We start from the raw sequence: 14576 nt of genomic DNA on the forward strand, positions 1-14576 counted from the left end.
GAGGCCACGCGCGGCAGCGGATGTGGCGTGTGGCGGGAGCGACGCGCGGAGCGGTGACTTGGAGGGACGTGCCCGGCGGAGGATAAAATATATAGCTAATCCTATATATATATGTATATATAACCGACCTAGAACCACGCCAGCATCACTGCAGCCGCGGTGTCCTGCATCCATGGCAGTACGTACCCGTCTTTCAGCGCGGGTGCTTTCCCAGCAGAAGCCCTGAAGGACAGCCGCTTCCTGCAGTGCAGGAACTGAAGTCAGTCCCGTTATCGTGTGCTCAAGTTGCGAGCACCGCTTCAATTGTTCTGAAGGTGTTAAAACAGCATTATAGTTCAGAGGAGTCTCTTTGGTGAGAAGCAGAAAGCAGACACTGAGGGAGGGAAAACACAAAGCCACATTTAGGATAGCCCTGTGGCTACTACTGAGGCTCTGGATGACTAGGACACAAGGGCTGAAAGGTGACAATAATCCCCTTGTGTGACCTGGCTGCCAGACCACTAGGCTGTGCCCTGTAGTTTCTGTGAGAAGGAACATGGTTGGTAAGATCACTTGAGGTGGAGTCAGTGCTCACTAGTAATGAAATCCAGAACTTGGAAGTTAGGATAGCGCTGATAAGGAAAATGGTGTTACAGAACACCTGCATGGGTTTATGTACAGAAGGATTTAGTCACAAGACATCTTATTTATTATTCATTTAGGAAGTAAGCGAAAAGATGTAGGAATAAAAATTTCAGCTATTTTCTAAAGACAGATTATTGTGAGTAGCAAGATACTGGAACAACCTTCTGTGTAACACTGTCCTGTCTTTGGTCTTTTAATGGTCTGTTCAGTTGTCCACTGACCATAGTTACAGTGGTCAAAAATGTTGCTTGCATCTAATATGTCCTGTGAAACATACCAAAAGACTTACCTGACTGTGGCTGGAAGTGACTGGGCAGGTAATTGTATTCCACAAGAAATGTATTTAATGTCTCAGACCTGCGCATTCTAACCTGTTCGCTGTAATTAAGATTTTTTGTCCAGTGCACAGAAGTAGTTTTAGGAACAATGTTAAAAAAAAAAATAAATCCATTTACAGTCTGTAAAATTTTCATGACAGGTAAGAGAATTCCAACTGCAATGTTGTAGTATGTAAACTCTCCACAGGCTGCATCTGCTGCCTTCACTCAAATTTAACCAGGAAATCAGGTGAATCACAGGGGTAACATTTAAACTGCATTATATGCTCCACAAATAAGAACTAGTTTGGTTACTTCATCATTGACATATTGCCAGGTGTTTTGATTATTTCATATCACAGTGTCTTTCTTTCCAGAAGAGGAAACCAATTACAAGAAATTGCACTTTTGCAATTCATAGAAGAGAACTACTACATCTAAGAATCTGCTGACTAATATTTTTGCATATAGCGAAACCGTCTGTCTTCATGGATGTCTTACAACTGAGGCAAGCTTCAGGCCTTCAGACATTAGTAAAATGGGATTTGGAAAAACAGAAGTTACAATATTAGTAGAAAGAGCATGTGTTTACATTATATGTTTGCAAAAAAGGTGGAAGCTTCAAAAGAACTTGGTAAAAACAACACACTTGACTTATTGTTTTTAGGCTTCTGAAATTTCCATCTTTTTTTTTTTTTTTTGCTAAACCACAGCACCAGTAAATTACTCACATGTAGTCAGAGTTGGATTTTAATTAAATTGTATCTTTGTCCCTTCAGCACTACAAAATACTTTATCATCATACAGAATAAAAAATTTCTTGGAGAATGTTGTGTAACTTCTCTGTTGCAGAGCCACACGCAGTCTTGTAGGAAACAGGCTGGATTTCAGAGGTTCACAAAGTATTTTGAAATTCAGAGAATGATGGCGTGAGTGGGGAAAACAAAACCTGCAAAACACTAAACTTAACTTTCTGACTTTTGCTGGCAAACTTAAAACAATAAAATGCAGAAACAGATTTCAGCTGCAGTGTGCCTGCATCTGACTCTTAAGTGTGAAGTCTTGTATCACCCCCTCTTGACTGGAATGGGAAAAGCTTTACCTTCCATGCACTCCAATATACTTGAGACCAGGCTGTGCTGCCAAGTCTGTAACAGTGACTTTCAACATAGCAAGTGCTGGGATATTGTTTTCAGGTTCTTACTTTTTCACTAAGTTCATCTGAGCATCTCTACAAAAATAAAAGTCTACTTGAACATCTGTAACCTATACACATCATTAATGGAAATAATGTCAGTGGTTCAGAATCCACCTCCACGCTGTAGCACGTGAGCAACAGAGATACTAAGTAATTCTCCTGGAAAGACAGCAACCCTGTCTTTCTACACCAAGGAATTAAGGCTTAACAGAAACACTCTCATGCTTCAGTCCAAAACCCTGGGCTTTTTTTCCTAATTGCTGTCTTGATTTTTATTTGGTTTGCTTGCTTTAACAGCAATAGATACAGTGACATAAAGGCAGTGGTCATGGCTGCTTTTTGAGAGACCTCTAATGCTGCCACATATGCAATATTAAAATTACTGTAATCCAACTTTTTTTAATTCTTAAATCTTATCTTCAGGTGCAAGTACAGAAGGCCCCAGTAGCTGTTCGCAATCCAGATGCAGCCTCAGGACAATGGCTATAAAGAGTTACAAACATTAAGGAGATGGGGCTAAGTGAAGAATGTAGATTGTTACCTCAAAAATAATAGCAGTGCTTTCCCCCCAACAGAAGAAAAGGTGCGATTTTGAACCCATGTAAATTGGCTCCAAAGGGCTGCTATTTTCAGGACTTCACCATGACCAGCAGAGTTATTTACGTGAAACCTCCTGGTTTCCACTGATTTATCAGGGCTGGGAGAGGATAGGCACACACTTGAGTTTTCAGCACATTTATTTAGGAAGTAGCACTTCTGTTTACATTAGTTTTAAGAACTTTAGTCCTTTAGAAACTAAATGAAGTATTTACATGTTTATCTTTCCATAATCTGGTATATAACATCTGATATTTTTTGTTTTCTTTTAAACCAGCAGCAACTAAACCAGCTTCAGGTTTCATAAAAAGGCTCTTAGTTTTGGACATTTTATCTGATAAACCGACAAGAAAACAGCAAGAACAGGACAAATTCAACATTTTATTGTGAAGCTAAAGCTATGTGACTGCTCATCATGCTTTTTTACATTGCTTAAATGTAATAATTGTGTTTAACATTTCAGAAAACATTCTTAAAAGTACAATGAAACAAAAGTGCTTCAAACCAAGAAGATAAAAGAACTAACCCAATCCCAGACTGGAATTGTCCCACGTATTTAACAGGGGTGAGGTTTAGTGTTTTGTCTCCACCTTTGTTTTTTGTCACTTTAATCTGTATTTCTGAAAAATACTGACTAGCCCTTCACACAAATACAGATTTGAATCATGTGGCAAAAACAGTTTCTGTATTTCCTGTCCCTTTGATAGGTGTGCAGGTATTAAATAAAGTACTTTCTTCCCTCCTTTTAATGGTATAAAACCTGCAGGACCAAGAGGCTACACCCCTAGCACCTTAAAATACACCTTTATTAACCAACTACAAAGAACGTTAATAACCTTTATTCTCAAAGCCATGTCTCTGAAACAGGGTTTTAATTGCATCTTGTGAGAGCAAGGAAAGTGACACCAAACCAAGGTTTATCACCATTTTTTCCAGACATCATGTCAAGAACTTGCAAATCAAAAGATTAAACTCTGAAGAACCCACAGTGTTCAGCCAATGCATTTAATCCACTGAAGGAGTGTATACCTTGCCAATTATTGCCAAACTCAGGAGGTAGTTATTGACAAAGTAAACAGCTTCCACTCTAAGACAGTTAATTATTTACATGAGAAGCAGGAAAAACACAATACACGTTTCCCCATACTTCAGAAGATGATTTTGTATTTGCAGGAAGTGGCAGCTGAACTTCCCTCGTCCTGTGGAACTATAGTTACAATTTTTAAAAATTATTAAAAGAATATTTAAAAAAAAATTTCTAAAAGGAAACAACTGATCAATTAGTCATCTATTAGGATGACCAGCAGATCATCCTAAGCATCAAAATTTACATAGGTGAGTAAAGCATCATCCTTCAACCCTAAACAGCAGCTCAAGAGAACCAACAACAGAATTAACAACTGCCTCTAAGTAGGACAATGACTGAGAGAACTACTTGCTTTCTCTACCTGCTTGCTACTTTTCATTCCATTTTTGATATCTGGTAGAAGTCCCCACCACCAAAACCATTATGAAAGCTTGAGACCACCACAGATAATGAATGAAGATCTGAAACCTACAACACCTGAAGCTGCCACACACAGAAGCATTACTAAAGCAAGCACCTGAACAGCTATATAGTAGTGTCTTAGGCACAACCATACATTACCCATGTTTTGGCAGGAAAGCACTGTAAGAATCTAGGGCACAAACATTCCCCACAACTGGTTAAGGAAGCCCTAGGGAGAATGCTGCTTTCCATACCACTTGCAGAACAGATGCCTGTTGAATTTGCCAGCATTTTCAAAGTGCAAAGTCCTTATATTTCGCAAGATGGACTTGGCAGCAGTGCCAACCACTACTAAAAAGCACTTGTTTAGAATAGAAAAAATACTATTTATTCTACACCAGAAGGTAAGATTAATTGTCCAATTTAAAATATAAAACCTATCATTTTAAGAACATTTGTGAAGCTCTAACAATGAAATCAACAACGCCTCTAATTGGTGTAGTGATAACAAATACCTTCTCAGCTCAGAGATCCCATTCTCAATTTTAAACTGCTACTATCACATTTACTATCTACGTAAAGTAAGTTGCAGGGCCACATTCAACAAAATTGTTCTAGTGACTGACTTTCTGAAGAAGAGTAAGACATCTCAGGGGCAGAATGCCTGTTTCTAATACAGTGAACTTTGTAAAGTCTAAGAAACTATTAGGACAGGGAGACTTACATGTGCATAAATATCCTAGTTTAAGGCTCATCTTTAATATTCAGTGTTGTTTTTGTCTTAGCCACAAGGAGAGAACGTGTAAAGGTTCTGTGTACTGTACAGAAAAGTCAACATTAGTAAAGGGAACATCATTAACACATGACAAAGTCTCATTTTAAGGAGAAAGAGCATCAAGCAGTGCTTGACTTTCTCACCTTTCCCCCCATTGAAAAGCAGCAATCCCCTTCCTGAGAAGACATTGTTCTTCCAACATGTAGAAAGATAAAAGGTGTGTTTCCTGCTTTAACAAAAAGGGGCAAAAATGTATGAAGAAGGCTGTCAGAAGAACAGGGGGCTTGGGTGTTTTTTTTCTCCCTCCGGCAACTGCTACACTTTAAGTCAGTAAAACACACTTGCAGAGGGCCAAATATGCTGCTTCTTAATCATCTCAAAAAAGTGAGTCAAATCACTCATTCACTAGCAGTAGGCAGATTCATTAAAAAAAAAAGGCAGTTTAGAGAGCTAATGTAACATGAATCTTTGCAAAGGTTAAAAGCATCCCAGCTGCTTATCCTATCCCAATTCAAGATACTGTATTAGAATATAATATGATTTTATGGTAAATACAGTTGCTAAGCTCTATACAAAATACCACTGATTTGGAAAATACAGGTATTTGGGGGTTCTTACTGGGGGGTGTTGGCTTGATTTTGGTTTGTTGTTTTTCCCAGATGTGCTTTTATACACAATTAATCAAACATATAGATGAAGTAACTGAGCTGGAACACACTCAGTACCTATAAAACAAAAAAACAGAAGATGTGAGATAATGCCTTAAGAAGACCAGAATTAGTTTCAAAAAACACTATGCAGAAAATAGTTTAACACATTCTAGGGAGATTTATGAACCAAAGAGCACTTCATCATAGGTTAAAAATCCAGCAGCTGTTGGGCAGGCTGATGCAAAACAAGACTAAGTTCTTACTGGTATGTTCTAGAAGTCATTTATAGAGCTGTAGCTCATCCATTATCCAGAGAACAATCAGGGCAGAATAGATAACCAAAAAGCAGTGGTGCTAGTCACACAGAATCTCTTGACCTGAACTGGTACAAACAAGTGAAAGGGTTAGTCCCTTTTCTTTCTGAAGTAGCAGCTCAGCCTTCTGACCCTTTTGTGCTGCATACTGGTGGTGTTTTAGCAGATGGGAACTTCTACCTCTACGTTTCAGGTAGCTATCACATGCCCACGAGCATGGATTTGAAATAAAACAGTAATGTTCATGCTTGGTACTAAGAAGTCTATGACAAATACAGATCAAGTCAAACAGGAATCTTTAACAACAGAGGTCTACTGAAGGCAGAACTAAGGGAAAGCAAGCAATACATGAGCTCTAAGGAACTGAAATCTTTTAACATCTCCCCCTTCTCCAGGAAAGTGATTCATGGGAGCAGAAGTCACATGTTTTATTTACATCAGGCATTTAAGAGTCATACCCTTAGAAAGCTAAATGTGGTTTGGTTTGACTATTTCAAAAGGCATACTAGTGTAACATGATCTTATTTAATTGCTTTTAATTTTATGATAAGTTAAAGCATCTCTGGTTCAGAAAAACAATCCCAAACCTATTGCATCTGTGTGTCTCAAGTCTGACACAGTTTCTGCTACTTACACAGAGAGCAGAGTCCTCTCTGGGTATCACTGTACTTACATCTATTAGCTAGGTCTTTTTAAAAGATATATATAATATATTATATTATTTAGAGTCAGCTTTCAGGTGAGTAGTCCCAGAAATCTTTGACTTACTCCTACCAATAAAAAATAAGTTAGAAGAAAAATTAAGAACAAAATCTTACTTTAAGACTAAAAGCAAACAAAGTTTATAACTCAGTTTAGTTTAAAAAACTGTAAACAATATATATTTTTGTAATACCACAAAGTTAGGAGCATTGCCTTTAAAAAAACAAAACCAAAAAAATGCCACAGACATGCTTTAACAAGGAACTAGTGTTCTGCCTTGCAAACATCTGTGTTTAATCCATGTAGAATTTGTAAACAAGATGTCAGGCCTTTAGAAGTAAAGGCAGAGATGTTTTCCTTTATTACAGTATTTAAAGGCTATCGCTTATGGGTTTTTAATAGCTTGTCATTTATATAATAAAAACAAGTACTGTACAAAGATTCAGTTTCTTTTTAAAAAGGCAGATCAGTTGAGTGTTTCATACTTTAATATATAAACCAAAACATATGAAAGCTATAAAAACATTAATGTGTGCCATATATTAAACATGTAGCCTCGTATTTTAATGCTTACATGTGTAGATTAAAAAAAATTATCACAATGGAAATTTTACTTTCAATTATCATAAACAGAGCAAAATACAGAGTAGGAACATGTAGTTTCTTAAACTTGACAAGTAGCATCACTTACTCTTTCTAACATCAGCTGGGCTCCAAGTTGCACACCATAAGCGTAAGCTAACATTCTACCAATGGAAACATTACAAAATGCATTAAGAGAAAATACTGCCAGTAAATAAATGTCTTAGTCAGTTTTTTTATTTAGTAATTTATTTTTTAAAGACAGTTGGAATTGGTTTATAGGGGTTGGGATTATATTTTTTTTGCTGTTCTGCTATCAATGGTCTTTAAAACTGTTCTGTGAACAGTACAGTCACATTACAACTGAACAAAAAGACAAATAATAACAGACCAGCTGCTTTTTACATTTTAATAATTGTAATTCCCCAATGCTGTTCATCCTCTCTGCATCGAGAAATCGGTTTATTTGGCACATTAAGGATAAAAAAGTCAAAAACTGAACCAAAGTTTACAAACCTCCAATTGTAGTTTAGTAGTTATCAGGAAGAAAGCCAGACATCAATGTCATGGCAAAATTAAAAACAAAGAAGCACACAACATAAAGAAAAGGTCTTCCAATGTTCAATATCATCAGAGCCCTCTAGCTGAAACAAAATACATATATTATTGTTCAAACCATAATTGGATTGCTAGGAATCTTATCTCAAGTCCTATTGTGCTCTTACTTACAGTGTGTAAATCCTCACTAAATGGCAAGGAGACTTTGATGAACACGTTTCACATTGTATTTTTTTTTTTTAATCTCAAGTTTTAACGCAGATACTTAAAAATCTGTACAGTCCTGTAAACTCTGGCTGCTTTCCAGTAGCCTGTACCAATTGCTCCTTAGGCAGCACTTGATATCACTTCAAGTAGTGTTTCACACTGTAGTATCTCCAAAGTCCTTGTTCCAGCGAATATATGCTTCCAGGGTCTGAGGGCTCAAACTGCGCTTTATCTTCTTCAAAGACTCAGTGAAATCTGACAGTTTGATATTTCTCATCTAAACAGAAAGACATCAGGATCACAAGTGGTTGATGTGCTTCAGTTCATTTAGAAAATACTTCAGTATTTACTTTCACCAAAGCATATTCTACAAGAGTGTCATCTTGATATAAGAAAGAAAGAACTGTTTTACAGTGAGAACAGTCATTCACTGGAACAACCTCCCCACGGATGTGGTAGAAGTTTTCAAGATGTGACTGAGCAAGGTGCTAGATTGTTTCATCTGGGCTCCCTTCCCCATGAAAGGTTGGACCAGATAATCTTTCAAGGTCCCTTTCAACCAGGGCTGTTTTATGATTCTATGAGCTGATGGAAGAATCTTCTCATTTAAGACTATTGATATTTACCGTTTTTAATAAACCAACATTTAGTAATCATAATATCTGCCTTGTTATTAAATAGTCCACGAGAGTGTATTACTACTCCCATTTCACTAGATGGCGCAGGCTGGTGCGTGTGAGGGCACAGACCTGAGCAAAAGGCAAGCCATGGGATTTAACATGTTTATGGCACATCTCTGCGTATTAGGAGAGTAAGGCATGGAAACTTCCCACACTTAGCACAGGTGTATTCAGACCATAGCATGCTGTCAGCCAAGTAATCCCCATTATCTAACCTCTCTGATTCAACACCTGCCTTTCAGTTATTTACTAAGGACATGACTATAAGCAGACCTCTGCCATTTAGAGAAATGTCCAGACTTGATGAGAGATAACCAAAGTGTGTGGAACAAGCAGTCTCATTATTAAAGGGGGACAAACATTACAACTGGATAAGATTCCCCAAGTTTCTTTGGAACTAACGTTTAGAGGCTATGGGGGTAAACTTGCATTCACAACAAATCATTGCAGATGTTCTTATCTTCCTGCAACAAATCCTTTCAACTTATCATAGCCTTAGCCATGATCTTGGGCTAAACACAGAAAGCAACAGGGGAATTGAGTTTTGCTTCAATTTCTTTAAGTAACTGCAGTTTGCACACACATTTGAACAGAAACTTTTATATGCTGGACCAACTTCCTTTTCTTTTGATGTTTACAGATGCAATACGTGGCAAGGAACTTAATCTTTTTTTTTTACTTTATAATGGACCATGTGAATGAACGTAAGCATTATACATACAAACAAACAAACTTGTTTTAAAATACCTCAGAGGTCCTCCCTAGGATGACTTCTTTTATGGAAAGATAGGATGGGAGTAGAAATAAATCATTTGACATAATACTTTTGGGAATGTTTTGGGGGACTAACACTGCAGGAAAATAAACCCCAGGCCTCTAGCTGAAACGACAGGACAGTCAGCTGAAACCAAGAATAATGGAGACTTACTACACTTAAGCTTGATAACCCAACAAACTACACAAAGAACCTCAGGCACCTGAGGACATGTTTTCTTCTCAATCATTATTTGTAACGAATTTTCCTCCATGAAGAAGTAATCAAAATGGGTAATACTGCCAAAAAATATGCTAGTTGTTCTGTATGATACCAAGTGTAAATAAAGGGTGAGAATGCAGTCTATTAAAAGAGGAAAATACAATTGCTAGAACAGCATACCTCACTGGCAGACATGTTCTTCACCTGTTCTGGCTTTAATTCTGTAAAAATAAGGGAAGATCAGTGAACTTCACAGAAAAACGTTCATTACTTCTGACAACTACAGTATGATAAAAGCCCTTTTATTCTGAAAAAAAAAAACAGCTAAAAATTATACCTCTCCGTCTCAACATAATCTCCTTACAGAACGATACATGGTATTTTTACTGCCTCCTCCACTTATTAGCACCTCAACCAGGGCACTCAGGAGTGCTTCTTGCCCCATGCAGTACTGGTGGGATTTAATAATTCCTGTATCCTTCACCACTTTTTTTTTTTACTTGCAATACTGTATCAACACCTTACAGCAAACTTCTAGTTCTGAGGGTGCAAGAAAAGAAGCATCTAGCCAGGATCAGCAAGGTTGACATTCTTTTATATAGAAGACAGGAGGAGGTAGAAGAAATAGACTGCACAATATTTCATGGTCTCTTATCAAAATGGACTTGCACGTGAAGTGATTTGTCAGCAAAGTAAAGCCTACATACATTATTCAACCACTCTAAATAAATATATTCAAACTCTTAGGAGACACGATGTCTCTTGTGAGAGCTATTTAATGCAATTCTGTTTCCCTGTTTTCAGACAAGATTTTGGAAGATGTGCCTTACAATCTCAAGAGCAGAAAGTAAGTGGGTAAAAAAACATTACATTCCAGCAGCTGCTTTCAAAGTGATAGTGCACTGGCAAAACTGCATGCTATAGGATTTTTTGCTCAACTGAAAAAAGTTAATGAAACAAGCACACCCACAAAACATGCCCAGACCTCTCCTCCCCATAAAACGTTTAAGAGAGTTGCAGCAACTTCTATTTACATGTAACAGAGAGATATTACAAAACACTTCTGCTCTATCTGCCTTTAGTACCTTTCTGTCAAATACAACAATATATCTGCAAACAGAAAACTAGCATAAAGTCTTCACAACCTTTTCTTCACAAAATCCCATGCTGCTTTCCACTGAAAAAAATCAGCCCCTTCAGATGCAGCCACAGGACACATAATCACTGGCCAGCAAAACAGAACAAAGAGGTAGGGTGGGGAGTGGAAAAAAAGCAATGACTTTGCATTAAAATCGTGGAGTTTTAAAGTTGGAATTCTCAGAGGAAGAACAAATATAGGTAAAACTCTACTTGAGTCTAAATTGTTATCTGGATCACAACTCAACATAAAGAAGATTATAAAATAAAAAAGCTATACCATTCAAACCATTAAAAAAAACCCCCACAACATGAACCACAAAATTGCTTCTGTTTCAGTATCTTATTCCTTCAGATTTGAGAAAGATCAGCCCACTTTATAAAGACAAGCAATGCAGTCAGAGATTGCTAATCAAGTAATATTTTAGATACAACAGAATGGACACCAGCCTGGGAAGGATACACTAATTCAAAAAACTATAAATCTCTGAAAAACACTTCACCCTACTTTCCTTATGACACAAAAAGTGTCTCCTTCACATGGTGAGGTAATGAAGGGTTTTGGGTAAGGGAAATCTTACAAAAGATGCTATTACAAGGAACTGACCAAAACCCATTCTAAAAAGCTTAATTTCAGAGGTTTGAGAATTATAAATATGCAGGAAAATGTAATATCTCTACTATCAAGGGCACAGTTTTTTTCAAAACCTAAATAAAAAGCTATGCAGCTTACCTCGAATAGGGCCCAGCGCTGCATCCTTTGCTAATGCAGTTAAATCGCTTCCAGAATATCCATCTGTCATTCTTTGCCAAAGGAAAATGTGCGGGAAAGGAGGAAGAAAAGCAAACAAAACTGCTTTAAACCATGTTTTTAACTGCATATGATTACAAGTTTACTTCATCAGAAGAAGTATTACTTCAATCCTGTTTTCCAAGTTTAATAAAACAGAAGTGCATTCAAAGTAAGTGATCTGTATTTAAGTCTTTCTCAGATATTCAAGTCAAAAGTAACATTCTAGGAAAAGCAAAAAGACAGCAGCCAACTTGGATTTGTAGGTGAAAACTAATCTCAAGCTTGTTTACTATTCCTGTTATGAGCTCAATATAAAACCCAAAAACTCAGCTGTCCCATATTCTTTCAACCCAATCAATACCAAGAAAATCCAATCCCAGAAATTTACTGTGATATGATCACAAGACAAGTTTTCCAAATAAAACTGTGCACTTTTAGTTGACATCAGAGCCAGCCAAAGGGCAAAAGCAGGCATTGCAAAAACACTAACAGTAGTGTTTGGTTTTGAACATAAGTGATAGTTTTACAGTATGCTGTTAAGGGAAAGCCATAGCAGCAGTTGGCCAGTGGACTCCAGAGATTACAAAATTCTAGTAATTCAGAAGAGTAATTCTAGTAATTCAGAAATACAAATCTGAAAAGCAGCACCACTTTGCTCAACAAGTGACAGTACAGCCAGCACTACTTCTGGTGGAAGACTTTTTTCAGTGTTGAAGGTTTAGTAACAGACTATACTGTCAAAGTACCAAGGAAGCTTCTCAACTCCACAAATTCAGAGTCTGCAGTTTAGTAAAGAACTGAAACGGTCTCCTATAGTTTACACATGAAAAACCATCTCTAGCACAGCTGACTCATCAACTGATTCCAACATTAAAGCCTAAGCCTGGAATTGCTCATGACCAAAAACCAACTGAAGGACTAGAGGCGGCTGCAACAGCCTGAGCCACAGCCTCTGTGATTATATGCAGAAGCCTGAACACTTTACACATTTAGAGTCAAATAAGAATTATCATTCAGCTTGGAAGTGAAATACAGTGAATAGGTCCTTATTCAGAAACAAACAGTGTCTCGTACACACTTCCCATTGATTTGGGAAATAATATAGCGTAAACATGCAGGTGTTCTTTAGGTGGACTGAAAGGAAGATAAATTGTCTTTAAGTACTGGGGTTTGTCTAGGGTTTGGGTTTTATTATAAGACTGGCAGACATACAAACCATCCAAATCCTCAGAACCACAAGGCAGGGGAGTGGAGGAAGGGGAAATAAAACACAGGACCCAATCTCTATGGTACCTTTTCTGTAATTAGACTCAATTTCCAAGTTAGCTAATTTGCAGATTAAGGGTCTCCACTGAATGAGAAAGCCACAAACACATATTGCTAATGTAAGTAATAAGAAGTAGTAAAGGTTACCTAAATATTTTTTTTTAAAAAAAAACCAAACCACCCAGCTGGTGGAGCAGTGACTAGCTGTAGAAACAACAGCTTCATAGCTCAGTCCTCTGGAGATTTATTCTGTTATACTTCTTCTATAAAGTAGCAGAGGAGCAAAGGAACACAAAACCATAAAAGAAGTTAATTAGCTATCTTTTTTGAAACAAAGAAAGATGGCAGATAAAAAAGGCAGAACCCTCAATTTTTATATTTTCTCTAAACCTTTTAAACAGAAGTGGACTTCAGTTGCATTTGCGATTTTGTTCATAAACTTGCAGTTAGAATCCAAGACACTGTCTTTATTCTCCATTTAGCTTTTACTGCAGCATAAATATGCCTAAGCTAGCATCCTTCAAGTACAGAGAAAACTTATTCAGTTGGTTTAAACGTCAAATTTCTGCACTGTTGTTAACACTAGGAGGCTGACAAATGCTACATCCAAGACTATACTGACCTCCTGTTTACCACCATAAACAGAAACAGAGACTGAAGTACATAGAAAATACGCAAGTGGATATCTCATGCTCTGATTTCATTCTTTTGTGCCCTAGGAGCTCTACCTGCTTTTTTGTCTAACTTCTTTCACATCCATTGCATTTAATTTCTGAGGATGACAAACAGCAAGACAGTGTCAGTCTTGGTGATGAAAAACATAAATCAACTTAGCTTCACAGTAGGAAGGGCACTTAACCCACATTTTCCCCAATCAAATAGGAAACTTAAAAAAATATAAAATTATCCAGGGCTTGCTCTGCTATGTTGATAATACCTTCAACAAACCTAGCAATGGATGAGCTTAGAAAAGTTGCTTTTGATTTGAAATGCATTCCGAGTGGAAAAATGATACTGCCTTTTTGCATAAGGGAAGAGAGCTAGACTGCCTGGGGGATGGGTGGGGAGAAGCATTCCCCTCCCTCCTCTTCTTCCAAAAATCATGAAATTGATTCACAGCAAGTGTTGTCACTATCTGATTAGTTACATTAGTTACATTTGGAATGAATAAAGCTGGTTGAATGAATGCAGTAGTTGAGTACATATGTTAATAGTTACAAAAATACTTACCTAGCTAGTTGTGCCAGCTCTTTTTGAGTCAATGGACTTCCTTGCTTGCTTAGAAGCTTTTTTAACAAAATTAATCTTGTCTGAAAAGAACACACACTTATCAGATGTAAAACTAATTCTCATGGTACATTTAAAATTCTGTTGCAACAACAAAACAACATGTTTGTCAGGTTAGCTTTTGTGCTTTTCTAGTTTAAACTTGCCTATAGTGCGTTTGTGATTAGACTGTACACTGACAGAGACAGAGAGCTGGTAATCTCTGTCAAACTACTTCAAGAATAATACATTTGAATCCTCATCACAAACTTTAATCTGCTGTTGAGCTGAAAAACATTACTTTAAGAATGCTACTTTCATCTTTTGCAATAAACACTTCTCCAGCCAACCAATGTGCTCCTGCAAGCCCTACTTCAGACTTGTCCATGCCTGCCAGTATGTAAGGAAACCTCCCTAGCCAAGGAAACTGAGTAGCTACTACCCG

At 37.3% G+C, this 14576-nt stretch overlaps 2 protein-coding genes across 2 annotated transcripts in view; both read right to left on the bottom strand.

The window, feature by feature from the left end:
* SLC30A6 (solute carrier family 30 (zinc transporter), member 6) overlaps positions 1 to 989 on the bottom strand; it is a 15817-nt gene extending 14828 nt beyond the window's left edge. The window contains exons 1-2 of the mRNA XM_010004606.1: positions 914 to 989; positions 187 to 308 (exon numbers count right to left, since the gene is read on the bottom strand). Coding sequence (XP_010002908.1) covers positions 187 to 308; positions 914 to 989 — 198 coding nt within the window. The remainder of the gene's footprint in view (positions 1 to 186; positions 309 to 913) is intronic.
* A 6015-nt stretch (positions 990 to 7004) lies between these two features.
* SPAST (spastin) overlaps positions 7005 to 14576 on the bottom strand; it is a 31416-nt gene continuing 23844 nt past the window's right edge. The window contains exons 14-17 of the mRNA XM_010004608.1: positions 14096 to 14175; positions 11540 to 11610; positions 9850 to 9890; positions 7005 to 8290 (exon numbers count right to left, since the gene is read on the bottom strand). Coding sequence (XP_010002910.1) covers positions 8168 to 8290; positions 9850 to 9890; positions 11540 to 11610; positions 14096 to 14175 — 315 coding nt within the window. The 3' untranslated portion in view covers positions 7005 to 8167. The remainder of the gene's footprint in view (positions 8291 to 9849; positions 9891 to 11539; positions 11611 to 14095; positions 14176 to 14576) is intronic.

The sequence above is a fragment of the Chaetura pelagica genome, unplaced genomic scaffold, assembly GCF_000747805.2.
Source record: "Chaetura pelagica isolate M959 unplaced genomic scaffold, ChaPel_1.0 scaffold278, whole genome shotgun sequence".
NCBI classification, from domain to species: Eukaryota; Metazoa; Chordata; class Aves; order Apodiformes; family Apodidae; genus Chaetura; species Chaetura pelagica.